The sequence below is a fragment of the Nylanderia fulva genome, unplaced genomic scaffold (assembly GCF_048542155.1).
Source record: "Nylanderia fulva isolate GAGA-0341 unplaced genomic scaffold, ASM4854215v1 Scaffold9, whole genome shotgun sequence".
In the NCBI taxonomy this organism is placed as follows: domain Eukaryota; kingdom Metazoa; phylum Arthropoda; class Insecta; order Hymenoptera; family Formicidae; genus Nylanderia; species Nylanderia fulva.
Window position 1 is genome coordinate 605,781 of NW_028191026.1, and position 22,267 is coordinate 628,047.

At 27.3% G+C, this 22,267-nt stretch overlaps 2 protein-coding genes across 12 annotated transcripts in view; both read right to left on the minus strand.

Moving 5' to 3' along the window:
* Positions 1 to 17,915, minus strand: part of Pdfr (Pigment-dispersing factor receptor) — a 30,897-nt gene extending 12,982 nt beyond the window's left edge. The window contains 15 exon segments of the mRNA XM_085489790.1: positions 620 to 666; positions 1,251 to 1,344; positions 1,970 to 2,081; positions 2,411 to 2,591; positions 3,393 to 3,478; positions 3,998 to 4,076; positions 4,421 to 4,541; positions 6,877 to 6,979; positions 7,376 to 7,520; positions 8,572 to 8,675; positions 10,480 to 10,643; positions 13,101 to 13,208; positions 13,369 to 13,539; positions 17,233 to 17,321; positions 17,880 to 17,915. Of these exon segments, the coding sequence (XP_085345916.1) occupies positions 620 to 666; positions 1,251 to 1,344; positions 1,970 to 2,081; positions 2,411 to 2,591; positions 3,393 to 3,478; positions 3,998 to 4,076; positions 4,421 to 4,541; positions 6,877 to 6,979; positions 7,376 to 7,520; positions 8,572 to 8,675; positions 10,480 to 10,643; positions 13,101 to 13,208; positions 13,369 to 13,447 (1,423 nt within the window). The 5' untranslated portion in view covers positions 13,448 to 13,539; positions 17,233 to 17,321; positions 17,880 to 17,915.
* Positions 17,916 to 22,029: 4,114 nt separating this feature from the next.
* Positions 22,030 to 22,267, minus strand: part of pyd (zonula occludens-like protein polychaetoid) — a 29,439-nt gene continuing 29,201 nt past the window's right edge. For all 11 annotated transcript variants that reach the window (XR_014926411.1, XR_014926412.1, XR_014926410.1 and 8 more), the window contains one exon: positions 22,030 to 22,234. The gene's annotated coding sequence lies outside the window, so the exon portion shown is untranslated. The remainder of the gene's footprint in view (positions 22,235 to 22,267) is intronic.

Consider the following 22,267-nt stretch of genomic DNA (forward strand, 5'->3'; position numbering starts at 1 on the left):
TTGCAATTCACTGGCGTTTGCTCTTGCCATTTTCTGCACCAGTGCCTTATTTGGACATTGTAACTATTATATAACTCAAAAAATATATTTGTTTCATACTTGCTCTGGAAAGTCTGTCTACTTCGTCAACTATTATAGCAATTCTTTTATCTCTCATGCAACATGGAATTAAGTAAACAATAATTATAATATGCAAATCTTGGTTTCGTCATCAAATTATTCAGTTTCATTACATTTATTACGATTACTGTATTTTTTATAATTAAAAAATGCTTATGTCACATTTGTCTGTATGGTAATAAACTTTTTTAAACTATGTATAATTTACGACTAAAATAACAGCTACTTGAAAATGCAAAAAGGATAATGGAAAGGCACTTTTAAATATTACATGCATTCAAATACGCGCATGCAGATTGCAATTCTAAAATAATATTACAATATTCTATTATATGTAAAATAAATAAAACATAAAAAAGACTTTTAATATATATTTCTTCTTGTTTAACAACGACTAGTAATAAATGTAATTGTATAACATATAATATAACATAATGTAAGTAAACATCACACGAAGAAAACTAATAAAATGGATTAATAATCAAATGTATCTAAATACCTCGAGGAAATGCGCATTCAATCTCCCTATCTCTTTGTCCTTGTGTTCTGTAATAACGCAAAAATGTTGTAAATAAGTTGCCCTGAAGAATTATGCAAAAAATTCAATATTAATATTTTTACGATTAATTATATACAACTGTAATGCTTGCTAGTTATTTGTAAATTGAAAATATGTATGAAAACTTGTTTTACATCATTTTCGATATATTAATAGTAATAAAAATTAAATTATCCCTTAAGACACAATTTCTATCTTACGGTTTGGAATTATATGCTATTAATTTTTATCTAAATTTATAATTTTAAAATGAGAAAATTATACTTGGAAATTTAGAAATATAAAATTTACATCTTTACATTCTTGATTGCATCTCAATAAGAGATGATCAATTTATTTTTTTACCATCATAATGTCCATCTCATTTGTGATTGTTACTATAAGAAATATGTTTATATTTCAAAAATCGAGGAATAAAATATATGCATTTTATCTATATAATATATATATATATATATATACACATGTACTTTTGCAAAAGCGATCGATCGTCGATCGGTTTGATTAAAAAAGGACTTAAATCAGAATCGACGGCAATAAACAAATTTTCTTTATCTTTATTATTACTTACTCGACAGATCGATCTAGTGGTGAAGTATTTCCGTCGCGACAGCACAATCTTACTAAACCAGAAGTCCTCGTTTCTTCTTTTTCCATCTCGATCACTGTGTCACATATGCATGTTCCACAAATCATCAAATTCGGTTTTTGTATCGTTGTTCGATTAACACACAAATATTTGCGAGATAAACCAGCAAAGTTAATCTTTGCAAATTAAATAAATTATTTAATTTAATTAGAGAAAAAGGATATATAAAATAAAAAATTTTGAACTATGAAGACTTATAATGAAACTTCTTTGTGAATATTTTTTAAATTGCATATATGCATGCATCATTAACTTATACATGTGAGGCTATATCAGAATTATAAATTTCCAATTTTCGCAATGCTATTTTGCAGCTACATCGCAGTTAATTCATTAGTGAGATATTAATGAGATATTATTTCCTTAATGAGATTGTCGCAAGTAATCATCGCATATTTACAATTGTTTTCTGTACAATTGTTACATACGCAATATTAATAATTGTTCTGCACTTTAGCATACATAACAATTTTTATTGACACAAAATTATTCTACCCTTTGGACGGACAATTAATAGAAAAAGCAGGTATATATGAAAATGTATGCATAAATTATTTGCTATTCAAATATATTTTGTACACATTGTGCTTATTGAAATATTTATATCAAAGATAATTTCATATTAATTTTTTCACACTTACCCGTCGAAGTTATTCGATGAGGTTGACAGCTGAAGGTCGATTGTTTTCTGTTCTGATTGCCTCTTCTTAGAAAGAGATAAACGGCAATAGTTTTATGCAAAACGAGTCGTACCTGGGTGAAGAATAATATAAAATTACCGATAGTACATTATAACAGTTTATTATAAAAATAATTATTAAATAAAATGAATAATTATCAAATAAAATTAATAATTACACTGTACAGATTATTTTAGATTGAGCGTGTTTTCCATTTCTATATTATTCTCTACTTTTAATTGCAATTTTTTGACCAATTTTGCTGTTACTTTTCATTATCAAAAATATTAATATAAAATGAAGATATAATTTTCAAATATATTTATTTTTATGCATTATTAAAAAATGGAAAAAAAACGTAGAAAGAAAATGTAATGCAATGATTTAAAACTTTTTACTCACCTCGCCATTAAGGAAACAATAAAAGGTCGCGATGAAAAGGCCCTGAAATGATCGCAAAAAATGCGTCGAGTATGACCAGACCGCGAACTTGCTTACGTTATCCAATGGGGCCTCAATCATAAAGAGTATATTAGTGATGCCTAATAATGGTAAAAGTACCACGGTCGCTTTCACGGCTTTTCTGCGAGCAGCAAACGAATCGCCTTTAATGAGAATCGCTTTCAGTGTTCATAATAAAAATAGTTAGTTGTACAACAAAAATCATTTATAAGATGCAACTCAGTAATAACAAATCACATAAATAATAAATCACGTTTCATTAAGAACGAGGAGATTCATATTTTAAATTGCTCAATCGAGCAGCAAATAAACTCGAAGAATAAGTCATTCAAATGAATATATCAAAAAATCAATAATCATCTGCGCCAATTTCTTGCATGTTCCATCTCTGTGAATTTTGCGTTTGAATTTCTGTTTGAGAAAGCGCGTATTTTCCATTAATTTGCACTTGAAAATGCTTTTAAGGTTGGTATGCCAGTGTCGCATTATTGATCTTAGAGTTAATATCGTTCGTGTTTGTACTCACTATTCAAATAACATTAATAAAATATTATATTTGTAATAAATTTATTAATAAAATAATTAAAATATTAAAAATAAATATTGATTTTAAAATATTGAAAAATATCGATGTTAAAAATAAATATTATATCCGAGTGATATATGAATTACAAATATAAAAATATGTATTAATTTTAATAATGTAAATAAAATTTGAACAAAATACACATTTAATTTTTTTAGATATTAAAATATTTATATAATTGTCCAAATAATATTGTATAAAATAATTAAACTCATTTATAAAAGATCAATTTAATCAAAAACAGTTTTGCGAGGAATTACAACTTCCAAGCTTGAAAACAATGTTTTAAGCTTTTTAATATTTTGGCAAAAAACATTAAATTCCGCTTATACTTACAGAACTTGTTTAATTTCGCTCGTATGACTCTGTCGTAACTTCACTACGAGCACTCTTATAATGTTCAGCAAAAACAAGAAATTGAGCTAAAAGAAGAAAATTATATAGTTATTAGTAATTAAATTTAATTAATTATTTAATATAATCAGTTGAAAAATCTCTCATGTTTTCTTCTCTTTTTTAGCGATGAAACTCAATAGCAATATAATACATATATACATATGTTATTTCTAACATTGTACATATATATTACAATTTTACTATTTATCACATAATTAAGAAATATAATTAATATAGAAACAATCTATGTGCGTTTGTGTGTGTACGCGTGTGTCTGCGTAATTAATGTAATACAATATAAAGTATGCAAAATATTAGATTTCATTCATTATTTTCAAATTATTATTTATATTTCGTTATAATCACTAACGGATCCTGACATCGATAATGGGAGAGGGAGGAGGGTTTCTGCAAAATTATTTATAATTAATATTTTTTGTTTCATGCTTTTGCTCCAGAATCAACGACAAATTTTTTAATTTGATTAATTGGGGAGGAAGGGGAGTAATGCCCGGATCCGTTAGTGGTTATAATAATATATTCACCAATATAACCGCAAATCTGGGTCCCTCGAGGATCCAAAAATAGGACGATAAATTGTATCCTGACCAGCACCTGAGAAATCTAATATTGCGAAATGTTGTAATAAATGTCTGACTACAGAGTACAGTTGCATCACTACTGAATAAATTGTTATAAAGCGTTATTTTTTTTTAATCAAAATAGAATTAATTTTTCTTAACAAAGATATCTTTCATTTTTTAGATAATCTATAATTAAAAATAAATTATTTGCGCAGAGTAACCTCAGAGTGATATACATAGATAATATAATCATATTCTTTAATTCTATTTTTAAACTTTTATTGAATTTTAAAAAATACTTTAAAAATATTATTTTAAGACTTTACTTATTGTATAAAAATACAGAATTGTGAAATTTACTTAACAATTAAGTAATCAACGCACTTTGATTTTGGATGATAATAAAACGTCATAATGATAGCCCAAGCCAAGGTCATCAGCACCGGACATCCCCATCCAATGAATCGATACATTCGGTAATAAGATGTCTCTTGGAAGACTGTCACTATATAATCGTAATCATTGACATTCAATAACGTGTGGCAGTAATTTAATTTAATTAGACACAAGATTTTGTCAAGTATTTATTGTTTGATCGATTATTTTATAATATTTTAATTTTTTTCGAAATTCTGTGAATATAAAAATTATATATAATAACTTCAACATCATAGCTAGCAGTCTTTAAGTCTGAAGTTCTTTTTTAAAGCTGTTTCAACGTAAGAATCGTACGATATATTTTTAAAGATACTTTTGAAAATAATATAACGCAACTTCTATTTAAAAAAATAATATGTACCCGAACTACTTCCGCATTTGTGGACCGATTGTCTCGAAATTGGTACCAAAATGTTGCAAATTTTTCGGGGGTGGCTGCTGTGGGTTTTTTTTTTTAATTTTTTAATTTTTATTTTTTTTCCTCAGAGGAGGGTATGTTTTTGCAAAAAAAATTTTTTTTGCAATATTTCTGAACACATGGTATCAAAATGTTGCAAAATTTTTGGAGATAGCGACGATGCGGTTTTTTTAAGTGTTACACTTCCACCCACTCACCCACCCACGCATTTACCCACATGCATGCGCATTTATGGACCAATTTTCACGAAATTAGTACCAAAATGTTGCAAATTTTTCTGAGGAAACTGCTGTGTGGGTTTTTTAAGTTTACGCCTCCACCCACGCACCCACCCGCGCAATCGCATACTTACGAACCGATTTTTTTTTAATCGGTACCAAATTGTTGCAAATTTTTTGGAGATGGCGACGATGCGGTTTTTTCAAGTGTTACACCTCCACCCACGCACCCACCCACGCGCATGCGCATTTATGGACCAATTTTCACGAAATTGGTACAAAAATGTTGCAAATTTTTCTGAGAAAGCTGCTGTGTGGGTTTTTTAAGTTTACGCCCCCACCCACGCATCCACCCACGCAATCGCATATTTATGAACGGATTTTTGTAAAAATTGGTACCAAAATGTTGCAAATTTTTAGGAGATGGGGGCGATGTGGTTTTTTCAAGTGTTACACCTCCACCCACGCATTCACCCACACGCATGCGCATTTATGGACCAATTTTCACGAAATTGGTACAAAAATGTTGCAAATTTTTCTGAGAAAGCTGCTGTGTGGTTCTTTTAAGTTTTATCCCACCCATGCATCTACCCACGCATTCAAACATTTATTCACAGACTTTTTCGAAATTTGTACTCAAATTTTGTCCGGGATGGCTACTATATGATTTTAACAAATTTTTATCACTTTATTTATCCACCCACGCACCCACCCACGTATCCACGCACCCATGTGCATACGCATTTATTGACTTGGTCACACCAAGAAGTAATTTTTAAAAAATTTGCCTTTATTGACTGTATTGTAAGTGATGATCCACAGGAGCAATTAAATTTTCCAACTGAGTTTCTAAACTCACTGACACCTTCTGGAATGCCAGTTCATCGGCTTAAAATAAAAGTTGGTGCTACAGTAATCTTATTAAGAAATTTAAATACTAAAAAAGGACTTTGTAATGGTATAAGATTTATTATAACTAATTTAAAAAATAATTAATATAATTTATGTAGAAGTTATAACAGGTCCTGCTCGAGGACAAATTGTTATGATTCCGAGGATAGATTTAATTACAAATGATTTGGAACTGCCATTTAAGTTTAAACGAAGACAGTTTCCTATTCGAGTGTCATTTGCTATGACAATAAATAAATCACAAGGACAAAGTTTAGAAAAAATTGGAATTTATTTGCCACATCCTGTATTTGCTCATGGTCAACTTTATGTGGCATTTTCTAGAGCAACAAAAAGAGAAAGTGTAAAAAATTGATGAATGTAGCAATCAAGGACATTTAATTGAAGAAAGTGAAAAATGTTTTACAAAAAATGTAATATACAGGGAAATTTTGTAAATTGAAGAATTATGACATTGTATGAGAGCTAATAATAGCGGGTTAGCGGTGGGTACATTAGAAATAAAAAAATTGAGTAAAATGTAAAAAAGGATATAATAATTAAGTAATAAAAAAAATATTTAAAGTATATATTAACTAAAATAATGTTTTATATTTAAAAAATATGAAATTGTGTGGAAATTAAAATAAACAAGAAAATAAAAATAAAAATATATAATAAATATTTAAATATATGCAAAACGCGGTGTAAAATAAAATATCTGGGAGAAAGAAATAGATAACATAGTAGTCATCCAAAAAAAATTTAAACATTTATTTTGATATAAATTTCGTGAAAGTCGGACAACAAATGTGGAAGTAGTTCGCGGTAATACAATACATATATAATGTACTAATGTACATGCGACTACTTACCAGTCACCATATTGTGCAGAAATAGACCCTCTATGAACATCCACATAAACATCGCGGTCTTCACATATTCTAGTAGCACGTAAGTGGCTTCGCATAGCACCGGCTGAAAAAAAAATAAATAAATCGGCTTTTCACGAGAGAACGAAAATATAAATTGTGCAAAATCTGTCTCTTTGTGAAAAAAAGAAACAAAAAGAAAAGTGACACCGAGTATTCGATAACGCATTTATTTGACCCGGAACGACTTGATTGCAGTGTTGATGGAATTATATTCTCGATTCTCATGCTTCGCAAAGAAGATTTATTTACGTCGAAGAAAGTAGTAATACAGAAAATGTTTTTCTAATTACATAACGGAAAATAATGTGATAGAGAAATGCGGTAAAAATATTTAATTAATTTTCTATATAAAGGTTTTTCGAAAAAAAAAAAAAATTAAAAATGTTTTCTCTTTCTTCGTAGAATCATAACAGTGAAATAATCTTATTTCGTATCTTACAGTATTTCCTATTCCTCGTTGAAGGCTGTGTGGCTTTCTTCGAAAAATCGCAATGTCTATGTACAGTATTAATCTGATTAGCACCTGCACAACCATGGCAACAAAAAGATTCTTGTGGATTCTGGTCCTCGTATTTCGTAAGGACCTATAAAATTTTAAGTAATATAGATTACAAAAATAAAATCATAAAGTAGTTAAACGGATAAAAAATAATAAATATAAAAAAATTGTTAATATAAAATTTAAATTGAAACTTGTCATATCATCCAAGCAATGACGAATTCAAAGTATATTATAGTTTTCAAACCAATACAAGCATCTTCGAGATGTTATCATTCATCAGTTGATAGGCCAGCAAATTATAGAAGACTTAGCTGAGGCTTCAATATATTTTTATTTTCATGTCAAAAACGCTAAAGCTTTAAAGATATAAATAGATGTAAAGAATAGATGCTTAGTTTTTTAATTGTATTAACTTCTCAACGAGACATATACAAATTAATATCCGATCTTCGCAGTGAATCCACCGAATGCATTTTACATAATTTAGTACATTTCATTGGATTAATTAATCTATGTATGATTTTATACTATAAAGCGTATAAATGTGTGCATGCATATATATATATATATATATATATATATATATATATATATAATGTATGTGTGTGTAATCGTCAATAACTATTGATATATGAACACATAATTATACTTTCCATCAAATATCGTCAGTACAATTGTGAATACATATATACATAATTATCAATCTCATTAATGATTTATATATTAATATAATACACTACACTGTCCATCAAATGTAGACAATTGTGAATATTTTTCTAAAAGAATTGAATTTTTAGTACTTTTAAAACGCATTCAAATGTGTGTAGGTATTCAAATTGTTTGTAAAAACTTGATTGAAACTTAATAAATAATTTTGAAATCCAATTCTTTCAGAAAAATATTCATAATTGTGTTTTCCATATTTGACGGAAAGCATTATTATTTGTATGTATTCATATACCATTAATTACTGAGACTGATGGATACATATTTCGCGCAAATTACTGTTTTGTTTCTAAATTATAAATTTTTGTAAATAAATAAAAAAATAAATCCCAATCTCAAATAAATACTTAGGTAATATGAATTATTTATAAGCTAAACAAATTATTTCTTTTTCTCGAAACACTCACCTAAATCGACAGAAGATCAACAGGGAAGCAAGTAAAGTCACCAAAGAAATACTAAGACCAACAAACTCCAGGGTACGGGTCTTTTCTGCTATTTCCATTTTCATCTGAAAAAAGCATGAAAACATGAAATTCGTGCATTGATATGAAGAAAAATTTGCATCTCATCGATATACTGTAAAAACTTGCAAAATTTCTCAAAAAAAAGTATATCCTAAATTTTTTGATGAAGCGAGTTATCTGGAGAAACTAAGTTATCGCACATTTCTATACTATAAACATTTAAAAATAGCTTTCATATTTATTTTTCATTGATTAAATAATTTATTAACTGTAAATTTTAACTAACTAATCATGTATCAAATATAATATATGTATGTATACCTACGTATAGAATCTGTATTTTATATACATAGGTATACATACGTAGGTATTCATTACATTCATTATATACATGTTATATTTGATTTGTAATGCATATCGTACAACATTTGTATGTCAGAGACAATATAAAGTACAATTAACTCATTCAAGTAAACACACAATAAAGTAACAGTAACATAACATCAATGTTATAATTTTCCACTCAACAACTCATGTAACTGTTACGTACGAGGCATGTTATATTGCGGTTACATTGTTGAGTGGGAAATTAACATTGGTGTTATAGTACTGTTACTTTGTATTTACTGAGCTAATGGAATTCATCTTGGAAAGCAATTTCGTGGAAAAACTTATAAAATAGCGTTCCTAAATTATATATACAGTTACAAGAAATTAATTTGCTCGAATACGCAGCAAATGAACTAGTTGCATGAAAATACGCTTCCAATATTTGCTACTGCTATATACTCACATATAAAAAAATTGTTTATAATATGTAAATTACGTGCAGAAATAATATTTGAACAGTTCACAAAAATAGTGAAGATTCAACTTTATATGATAAACAATATTATTATTTGCTGTTCACGTCATGTGGGTATTGACATTTATTTAAAATTTAAAAAAAATATAAATTTAATTAAAATTAATTTTTTAAATCTATATACTATAATATATAAAAGGTAAAATTCTTCTCTCGATATATACTATAATATATATTGTTATTTTCTTTAATATAGATGTATATACCCAGATAGACATATATCAGCAGATTGCCTGCATAATAACAACATTTTAAAATTGAAAATGCTTGCATAAACATTAACAGATGTGTGTTCATGTGTATGACATGAGTATTGTCAGCAAGTGAAAGGATCTTCTAATGCTGTGAAAATTGCGAAAATATGTTGCTTATTTTGTCAGAAATATAATAATTGCAATTGTGCGTTTATAGCATAGTGAAACATTGCTATTTTATAAATTATACAAAATATATGTTAACAATATGACATAATAATGCACAATTAAAATTTATTAAAATAATTCGTAATTTTATGTTGTTCTAATTGCATTACAAAGTATACATAAAATGTTTGCATACTATGTTCAGCATATCTGTCTATCTGGGTGTTAATTAAAACATTACTTTTTGAAATATTAATTATACTATATTGCCTTTCTAAATCACTTTAAAGAATACAATTTAAGAAGTACTAATTAATTCTTAAATATCAAATTAAGTTTAATCAATATTTGAAAGCTGAATATAAAACCATTTTAATTAATTTTAAAAAACTATATATATAGTCTTAATATCTAAAATCTAAAATATAATTAATTTTAATTAAAAAATCTTGAGAAAAATTTAATAAATTAATTATAATTAATAAGTCACACTAAGTAATTTAAACAAAGACCACATTGTTTATTTAATTCAACATCATATAATTGTATCCAATTTTGATTTGATCACAGAAATTCATATATTGTGATCTGTCAAATATAATGCCTGGATGATATACTTACATCGCCTTCAATATTATTGTTGTAGACCCTGAAATGAAGCCACAGCATTTCTGGTGTTAAGCAAGTGGTATAGTTCGCCCAACCGGTGGGTAAATCTTCATCCGTGCTTGTGCCATTCTGCGACTCCCAACGTCCATTGTAGCCGCATTTTTTCTCCACGGATTCTGAAAAAAAAAAAAAAAAAAAAAGGAAACATAAGAAGAATTGAGAACTAAATATACGTGTTGTTTCATATCCTCGCAAAAAAAATATCTTTATTTAGTTATATTATTTATTTTAATATATAAATAATTCATACATATGTACATAAATTAATAAAATAACTAATATAAATATTTAATATATATTATTTGTATATTAAGAAACGCATACCACATCGTAAATAGAAATGACGCATTCATCCCGAGATTTCGAGAGATGAAAGAGAAGAGATTCTCACATAGCATGCAACGTCTTAAAGATTTCCTTTAAGCTCAGAAAATTGAAGGGTTGACCGCTTTGGCATACCTATACCATTCAACATGTTGCATATGAAATGACGTAATGGAGAAGTGCTATATCATGTTACTATACTATGAGATAAATCGCCAAGATTCTAGTAAAGTTTGCTGGGCACAATATTTCATTGAATCAATAACTTGAATTCTATCTCAGTTACTCTCGGTCTTTATTTTGTGAGATCTAAAATCTCATTTTGTACTTCCGAAATTTAAAAGAGCGTTATAAATTTCCTTCATCACACGCGGCTGACTATATAAGAATTTTCTGAAATAGAATTATTTTTGAATTTAAAAAATGTCAAAATATTTTAAAGTCTCTTTTTCTTTTTTAAGCTAAACTTTTCAACGTAAAGAAACAAAATAACGATAATAAGTTCTACATGAAAAGTATCTTTGTAAATATGAAAATAATCATATTAATCATATTTAATTGAAAAGAAATTATTTTCTAGATAATATTTTTTCGGTAAAAGTTTATAAATAAGTTGATAATTGAAAATGTTTTATATCAAGATTCATTAATATATGTTTGTGTAAATATCAATGTAAATTTATTTTTGAAAAATAATATGAGCAATTTTATTATTTAAACTAAGATTTGTAGCTGTGTTAAATTTCCTAGATTAAAAACTATAATATACGCAAGCAATTGTGATAAGTTTTTCACAGTTTTAGGCAGCATTTGCACTAACAATTATTAATTATTTGACATGATCTTTTATAGACCAAAAATACAAAATCGAGCATTAAAAATTGTATAACGAATAAAAGTTACATCGCTTTATTTGTGATAAAAAAAATAAACTTACTGTAATATCGACAGAAACTGATTATTTCACATATTATTAGCATTTTGAAATGGCTGGTTGACAAGAAAAATGACATTTTATTTATTAAGATGTCTCGAAGCAAATTCCCTTCATATTTATTATTTTGTTGCAACATCGATGATGCAGTTTGTATATCGGAGTAAGTTCTCAAGCATGTTTAATAAAAAAATGAAATTATGTCAAATAAATATACTGAAAATTCTCCTTGTTTTCCAACAATATCTTTATAAAATTGCTTCCGTACAAATAAATTTCAAATAACAATGTTTTAAAATATACAAGTCGGTTATTTTATAACAATAAAAATGTACTAAAAATTTTTCTTTTTTTTCAATAATATTTTTATAAAATTGCTTCTATTCTCGCAAATAAATTTCAAATAATATTTATAAAAATTTACAAGTCGGTGATTGTTATATATATATATTTATCGATATAAATTAGACAAACAAATCTATGAATAAATTTATAAAATAGAAATTGCATATGAAAAAAGTATTTCTGTTGCAATTTTTTTTAAAAATGTTAGAAAATTTCAGAACACTGTAAAGCGCTCTTGAAAGCTGTTGAGAAGTTCTCGCGATAAACGATACTTCAACAAAAATATATGTAGATCTACGACGTTTTCGAAATAAAGCGAACATTTTGTAACAATATCATGGTTTTTAAAAATCCTGTATATACTACTATAAAACGCAATTTTATTTCAAATTCTATTTTAAGTTAATAATCAGATATAAATAAATGCCACGACGGCAAAACTTTTTTAAATGTAATGTCGCGTTATGAACAAAAAACTCATTGTCAGACTAGTCGTTCGTATAAAGCATCGTATTATTTTAAGTTTTTTTATTTTTTATCTAAGTTAATTAAAATTAAAATTATATTTTATTTCCAATAAGTACAACGTAATTAAAAAAGAACGAAAAATTTGATTATAAAAAATGCGAACATATAAATACAAGTATCTACTAAAATAATTTATTTATAATTTTTTTTACATAAAATGCAAATCAGTCTATTTTGAGCACAGAAACGATATTGCACCTATTTCATATTAAAGGGGAAGTACTGTTACGATTCATCATTGGAGCAAAAATCATCTTTAACAAAACTTACTTTACAATATTAATTTTGAACTTTCGATAAATGAATATTCCTAATTTTAACATGTATTGTCAAATCAATTTTCAACAAATTATTTGTACGCATAAGAGATAGAAATCGCAAAAAATTAAGATGATTCAAGAGCCATTTCACAAATGCATATCTATCTTATGTATGTACTTACTAGTTGTATCGAATCCATCCACAAAAGGGCATCGTTGTTTTGCTGTGGTAAAGGCTTTTGTTGGCGGCCAACAGAGCAACGAATCCCATACAGGATTGCACCAGAATTCTGAAAACAGAGAAAAAATAAAGAGATATAAATTGCTGCCTCCCCATCTCTCATTTCGAAATTGTAATAACTGAAATATTTTCAGATAAAAAAAATATGTGAACGGGTTACATGATTGCGATGGGAAAAACGATACAATTTTTTGAGAATTATACTTTACCTCCATACGGTGCGACGAAACGTTTGTACTGAACATCACAGAATTCTTGGGTGTTATTGCCGCTGGCATCTAGATCCATTTTTCTTCTAAGAGTCCATTTTGCTCATTGTCAGTGTCTCTACATTGTTATTTTGATATTTGCCATGTACTCGAATAAAAACGTTCAGCGTTCTGTAAATAAGTTCTTTTGTCTTTCACTTTGTTTTTTCTATAAATAAATTATAAATTAAGTTTGCTCTTCTCTCTCTTGCAAAAAAATATGTTTGCGTGTATTTTTTTCTAAGTCCATCTTCTCTCTTCACAAATTTAGAATAAAATTTCTTTATAAGAAATTCATATGCAAAAATTTTAAAACAATTATTTGACGCTAATACATTAATGTGCAATTTTTATTTGAAAAAGCAGAGAAATAATAGCTTGTGAATATTATCTGTGTTGGAGCATTGCTTCGCATTTCTTTTAGAATACATTCATCTCTTGTAAAAAAAAATTATGGTTGCTTTGATTATGTCAACAATATTACCTTTCGTGTAAATACAAAAGTTTATTAAAATGCAATGGTTAATCACACTAAATTTATTTAAGAGACATGTCTTTGATGTTTGATACAATTATAAACGATGGTTATTTATAGCCAAGTTCAACTAATCTGTTTCTCGCAATTTAATATTTGTTAATAAAACAACATATGTACTAAAAAATGTAGAGTGTGATAAGTTATCACATTCATATGTTATCATTATACTATTTATAAATAAACAGAACCAATGTATAAATATTTACTTAACTGTTCAGAATTATTTGCAATCTCACATAAGTATATGTAAATATAAGCGTTCATTCGCGTATTCAAATTAAATTGTCTCTGCATAATTCTCTTAATAATAATATATATATATATATATATATATATATATATATAATTATTTCTATATGTATATATTTGATAGTTTCGAAAGACTATTTAATTAATAATTAGACTATTAATTTTAAAAAATGAGTTTTGCTCTTTCAAATAATTATAACTATTATAATAAGCAACAATAATTATGTGTTAAGTCTCGAAAGTAGTCTGAAAAGAATATATAAAAGAAAAGAAAAAAGTTGTTTATAATTGTGCTAACTAAATAATTTTGATTCAACTGAATGTAATTTGATTAATTAAAATATATATAACAATCATAAAATATTGAAATTAATTTAAAAAATTGTAAATTATAAAAATAGCAATACATACTTTTGTATAATAATAATGGCAAATATTAAAGAGTGTTTTAATAACATTAAGATTTCGTAAAATACAAAAAATTCGTTCATTTTGTTGTCACATAATAGGATTCATATTTTTACATATCTGCATGATTATAAAATATGTATGTATTTAAAAGTATTTACAAGGTTTTTACGATTTTAAAGTCACATGTTTTATGTTTTATCGTATATATCCATTAAATTACCAAAGTATATTTAGTTTAATTTCTTCTTTCTCATGTAGTTAAAATACTTAAAGAACTCTTTTCTAAAATATGTAATTTTTCATAACAATAATTTTTATTTTATATTAAAAATAAAAGCTATTAATATCAATATATAATATTTTAAGCTAGGTTTAAATGTAAAATAATTTATTCGTATTAGATACATATAAAAGCTACTATTAGTAGTAATATAAGTTACTGTTCATGTCAGCATATCAATATGCGCGGCCCTATTGAGCTTTCAAGTGAAAGAGGTCAAGCCGAGAATTAACACATTCTCCGATAAAGTAGCTTGAAAGATTTAAATGCTCCCAAAAATCTGTCATGATCTTATTATTCTGTGTATGACGTCAACGATCAAGAGATTATCTGAAAGATCAGCTCTCTCCATAGTCAGCACATAAAAAAATGTTCAAATTAAATCTAATATTATAAATATATATTATAAATATTAAAATTAAATAATTATATTCTAATTTTTGCAATACGCGATTCAATATCTATATATCTTTATAGAATTTAAAAAATTTTCGATTTTAAAGAAATGAAACTACGGATTTTTATTTAAGGCTCATGCTCTCGAGATTTTCTATTGTTAGTGAACAATCGATTGTGGTCAATATGTTGCAATTTGCAACCACAAAGTTAGAATAATTTTTTTCTAAATAAATCTTTCACGTATACGTGATTATATTGAAATAAAAATAGGTTTTTTTCTCCGCATTCAGTAGAAATTTAAACTTTTACTTTTATAAACTTAATACAAAAAAGATTATATTTTATTTCCAATTTTATATTTTACATTTTAGTCAACTTAAACAACTTTTATTATTAGAATAATAATAAATCGAATAGACTCTAATACATAAATGCAAATTCAGACATAAAAAAGGTAGTAAGAGCCAGACACATATGTTAAAGTGCAATAAAATTCTTTTTAAATTCCTCTATATTTATTTTGAAATAAGTATTTATTAGAAAAGTAGAAAATATCAGAGAGAGAGCATTTTAACAAATACATTTGCATAATATTTTATTGCAATTAGTTATCAAAATATTTCCTTGTCATGTATTGTCCACATAATGTGCAATTTGATTAACAACAAGCGTATATTTAAAATTCAATAAAATTAAGACACACGTAGCAATGATTCAAAATTCAAAGCATGTGTTGAAAATCACGCGACATTGTTTTCCTATTTTTTCGATAGATCTAAAAATAACCAAAATATGCACGTCGGCATGTGGATATAATTTGACATATTTCTATTTATAAAGTCGGTCATCAATTTTAGTATCTTTATAATTAATCTATTAAAAAATATTAATTTATTAAAGAAAAATCTATTGTTGAAATTAAATAAAAAAATTATAAATAAAAAATATAAATAAATATGATTTTTTATATAACAGAATTTATTGTATAGTAATTTATCTAATGCTCTATTCTAATTGTAAATATAATTATTTGTAAAATTATAGTTATTATATAATAATTCGTATATTTAAATTAGATTAGTTGAATTAACTGTATATCCACATCATCATATATATATTATATTAAATATCCATAAAAAATAAACTCTCCCTATAGTTAATATCATGGATTAAATTAATGTGTCATGTTTAATTTCAAATGTAAAAAATCATTGGTGTTATATTATTAATTTTCGAAACTCTATATCGATCCTCTACAAATCGCTGTGGGATTTGTAAAGATAAATAAAGAAGCTTCTCTTTTCACACAAAACTTGTTTTAATAATTAGAATAATTAGAATAAAGTTTTATTCTAATTATTCTAATTATTAAAACAAGTTTTGTGTGAAAAGAGAAGCTTCTGTTTATGAACGCGTTTTGACTTACAGATTTTTGGCTATATTTTTATTTTAGGCGAAAAACAACAGTGAGAGAGGAATGTTTAGATTTAAAATTTTAATTTGCGCCTCAAAATTTGTATATCTGACATACACATATTGTCGCACATATTTTCCGACATGTTCATAAAATACCTTTCTAAAACTCGACAGATATTTCGATTATTTAAATATAAAATAAATATTAAATGCTAACTTTTTGTAATAATATAGACAAGCTAATAAAGCTAAGCATTAACTATAAAAAAAATCATCTGAAATATAAAATAATATATAGAAATAAAAGATTAATAAAATTATATTATATATTATATTATACATATATGTCTTCCTTTATCGAAATTGTGGAAGCAATAAAAAATTATAATTATTACAAAACACAATAATACTGAAATTAATTTGAAATTTTTTTTACATATAAATTACAGTATTAATATAGAAATGAACCATAATTTGATAGTATTTTATATTATAATAAGTAATTATAACAACGTACTGAATAAAATCTTACCAGTATTTTCGGCGCTTCCCTGCCAGTAGTTCAAGTCAGTATTAGTCAGTCCCGGTCTGACACAAATGGCTTTTCCATTCTTCAGAATTCTTCAAACAATGAAAAGTATGTATGAATATTAAGATTTATATTGATGTCACACAGAATGATATATTTAACTCAATAAAAATGATTTTCAATAAAAAATGATACATCTAATTTATTAATTTCTCTATGATTAATAAACGTGTTAAAAGCTATGATATTTAAAAAATAATTAAAATTATATTTCACATATGTATAACTATGAACTAATTATATCTTGTCATAGATATTTGTATTTCATGCAACAATCTTTAATCTGAAAACCAAAAAACATAGAAGAAGAGAAAAACAATTATACAACTAAATATGATAATTAATGCTGCGTTTTAATTGAAAATAAATGAACTCAATATATATATACTTTACTTTAATTTCTATTACTGAAACATTATAAGAAAAAATTAGACTCCATAAGAAAATTTGACAATTATTGTTAAAAATTTGCAATTGAATTTAAAGTAAAGATTGAGAGAAAAATTCCGCGGTATATAGATGAAGAAATTCGTCATGTAAGTAAGCTTTTTAGAACAGAATTATTTCATGAATCGTTTTCGAAGACCGACCGACACACGAAGATCTCAATGGATGCGCGTCGACTGTTTCGCACTTGTATGAATCGCGTTTCTCAACCCTTAGCGCAGCTTCCCCCACTGATCCAGCTGTTCGCCAGTCGTATATCACTACCTCTATCGCTGCTTCTTTCATGATTTGAACGGGTTTAATATACATAACTCTTTTACGACTCTATGCCTTTGAAGATTTCACGTCCGGAATTTTTGCGCCATATTTTTGATAGAGAACAAAATTTCTTCCGGCATCTTATACAATTTCCGATCATCATTTTTATTATCTCGACATTTTTCCGCCTTTAAATTAATATTCCGAGTCTTTCGAATCGATCGAGAGAATATCTCACAAAAGCAACCTGCGCGTAATGGAATAAAATCTCTTCCTCTGTGCTCCTTTATTTAATAACATCAAAGTTACAAAAAAAATTAAAGAAGACGTGGGATTCGATAATGATCTCGTAATGACAGGCAAATATACGCTCATATAATGTAACACGTGTGTAACAAAATATCGCCTCGAGCTATGTTATATATTGTTATGCGATGCAAGAAAAGAAAGCACGGTGAATGTAACATAATTCTGCAATATTAATAACGATAGACGCATTTTAAAATATATATGTACGTTGCGTTATATAAGATATTTTTCCTGAATACTTATATATTATCATTTGTAAATTCAAATCACGAAACTATTGTGAAGCGAAAGTGTAAAAATATTTTCCATATTTACTTTAAAGTGCTGTAAAAGTAGTCAATACAACGTAGAAATACAGGAACAAACTTCAGGATATCAGCTGATGGCACAAATAGGAAATGCCATTTGCCTTCATTTAAGTGCTACATATCTAAATTACATATATATATTTCTCGTATATATGTAAATCACACAGTAGTAAATATATTTGAGACACAGACTCGACAATAACTAATGATATATTATATAATATTTAATTGTATATTATTTAAGTATCGTGCAATATATGTATTCAGAAGAAGTATACATGAATTAAGAAAATATCTTCAAAAACAACAATAATTTTATAGCATAAAAAAGAGCGCAAATTTTATTTTATTAATTATTCTTCTTTTACCTTCTTTCATATTCTTATTTTATATATCTTATATATTCATTATATATGTTGCCTCTGTTTTTATTTTGCCATTATTAATAAGCAAGTATATTTAGGATGTTTTTAATATTAGTTGCAGTACAAAGCGAAGATATCCCTTGGTATCCCCATTAATGTCAGCATCGTTAACTTTGCGTAACGACGTGCACGTGTCCAATATCCCATGGTTGTCGCATTTACTTTCCCGCGTTAATTAAACGAGAAGCATATAGAATTTGTTAATTAATATTACGTGAACAATTGTTGTGTATCAGAGATTGCAAATAGCGCGCGTTTCCAAACCGCGTCGTTTACGTAACGCGACTAACACGCAGGTAGGGAAAGAGTACACGTTACGCGGCCACGTGACCGCATGTAATGATGTTACATGATGAAGGACGCGCTTTCGTTTGCGCGCTTATCGGCCATGTGAGCGTCCTATCCCCGTTTAATTCCCCACGAGAATTCAAAATTTACATAAATAAGTATATTATGCAAATAGAAAAATTCTATAAACTAGACTTTTCTACGATATATATCTAGAGCATAATAATTGTTTTGTTGTGTCATACGTTTGATTAATATTCGCAGAAAAGAAAAATGAGAGAGAAGAGAAGCAGAAATAAAGAAATTGTTATATTACATTTTAATAATTACCTTACAATAATGTCTAGCTCTTCTTTCCTCCGTGAACATTTTTTTATAATGCACAGTACATTGCGTATATTTTTTCACGCTATTTATATTATATTTTCCTGACGATATTTGTATGTATAATTTCTACAGATTTCTATAGAAGTCTGTGATAATTTCTTCAGCAGTTACCTGAAATTGTAAAAAATATATAATGCATAGAAAACAATCTTTTTAGTAGAAAAACAACTTTTTATGATTAGTAAATACCACAAACTTTTATATATGTATAATATAGAACATAGACGCATGTGCATCTATTGCACATTGAAAGGTTATTACTCCTGAACTGTATTAAAGACTAACTATTATTATTCCTGTATCGACTTCTTCACAACATACCTGTTTCACAATAGAAATAATCATGTTACATAATTTTTACAACTAAAATAGTGTTTTCTAATTTAAATATTCTTATAGCAACAAATGCTATACACATCTTATATTTCATATATTATTTTGATTACATGTCTATCTATAATCTACATCAATAAATTATTTTAAGAAGCTGAATAAGAGGTATGATATATAATTATAAAGAGATAGACTGATAGACAGAACATTTTAATATAGTATAATCACATTAAGTGCACCGATAGCATCAATATTGTTAAATATGAGTTAAATTTAAAACACTTATTTCTATTTGCTGTTTAAATAAATAGTTGTATATTAATCATATTTTAAACATAAACAAAACTTAATTAAATTAAAAGTTATACGTGAACTTGATTGTTCGGAAAATGATGAACAAAATTAATGTTATCAGTTGCTACAATTAATCTAACTTTTTATCACTTAACATGAGATAAGCGTTAAATTTATAAATTAATATTATTTTTATATGTCTAAATTACAACTATGTAAACGCAATATAATTTTGTATTATATTCCTCAAATTAACAGTCATAATTTTTCGAATAATGTAACATAAACAAAAAATAAACTCACATTATATTGAGTCGATTATCAAAACCTCTCTTCTTCAATATATCCATTTAATGTTCCACTGCTGCTCTGCTATAATCCCTCATGGTTTGGCACTTACACTGCTCCCTGCACTGTTTTTTCTATTATTTTATATTTACAATAATTATTTATCACACTTCACTACACACAGATATTCTTCGAAATAAACGGACGATACGAAAAAAATAAGATCACTCGCGAATGCATTCGGCACTTTCGATCCCGCTCGATCACGTTCGATATCGCATTCGCGAATAAAAACACGAACAAAATATCTGTTAAAAAAACCTACTTTTCCAATTCGAGGAAAGCGAGCGTCTGAATATTAAACACATTAAACGCATCGAAATATTATTTATAAAAAATAACACAGCCATCAGGTACATGCCTTTTAGGCTAGAAATACCCTTAATTCGTGACATCACTGACATCTCACGGCGCGCCGCGTCTTTACGTGACATCGCGAAGTGAGCGGAAAGTGTCATGGTGACACTTGCGCGCTACTGTTACGCGGATAGTCTCGGTAGCTCAGTATCTGCAACGGCCTTCACTCATCACTCCCCTACAATTTGAATCGCCGATATCAATGAAATCGCGATCCTCCGACACTCCCGGATACCCGTTGACGCCCGGATGCTCTTCGCGAAGATTATTCAGTCCATCGCGTCGGAACACGACACTCCCGGACTTGCACTCTCGTTTATTCGCGTTACTGGCGCACGAAATCCAAACGCGGAGCAGTCGCGACGAACACTACTCCGCCATTGGACTCGAACTGATCGGTGGCGGCGCTGGCTGAAGTAGTTCGCAATTCGTGACGTCGCGTCAGAATCGGCCGATTTCATGTAGTACTACGCGCGGGAATTTTAATTCGCCGAATTTCAATTATGTACATAATTTTAATACCCGAATTTCTATTATGCGCATAATTTTAATTCGCCGTATTTCCATTATGTAAATAATTGAAATTGTACATAATATAAATTCGGCCAATTAATATATTATGTACATAATAAAAATTCAGTGAATTAAAATTATTTACATAAAAGAAATACGACAAATTTTAAAATTATGCATAATAGAAATTCAGCAAATTAAAATTATGCACATAATAATAATTCGGTGAATTAAAATTATATACAAAATAGAAATTCGATGACATAAGACATAAAATTATGTGCATAATAAGAACTCGGCAAATTAAAATAATGTAAAACTGTCAAACAATTTGGTTGTGATTCAAACCGCGAAGCAAACTTCGAAACAACCATAACAAGCATCGCGGAAAAGAGGCCACTTCGATTAAAATTAAGTTCACTCAGTTAACATGCCTTTTTTAAAGAAAGAATAAAAATATAATATATGCTCACCGTATTTCCGTTTATTTAAAGACTGCAAAACATTATTGTAAATGTGAATAAAGTTTTCAGCTTCGCAATTGCAATCCTTTGTATTCAAAAATTTGGCCAATCAGCGTGCCCAATTTATACCGCCTCTTAAAAATCTATAATATACGTGACGCAAACTATAGATTTTCCATACTGGCAACTGTTAGCCAGATACGTTAAAACATTCCTATAGCAATTGAGAAAGGGAGTTTTAGATTTT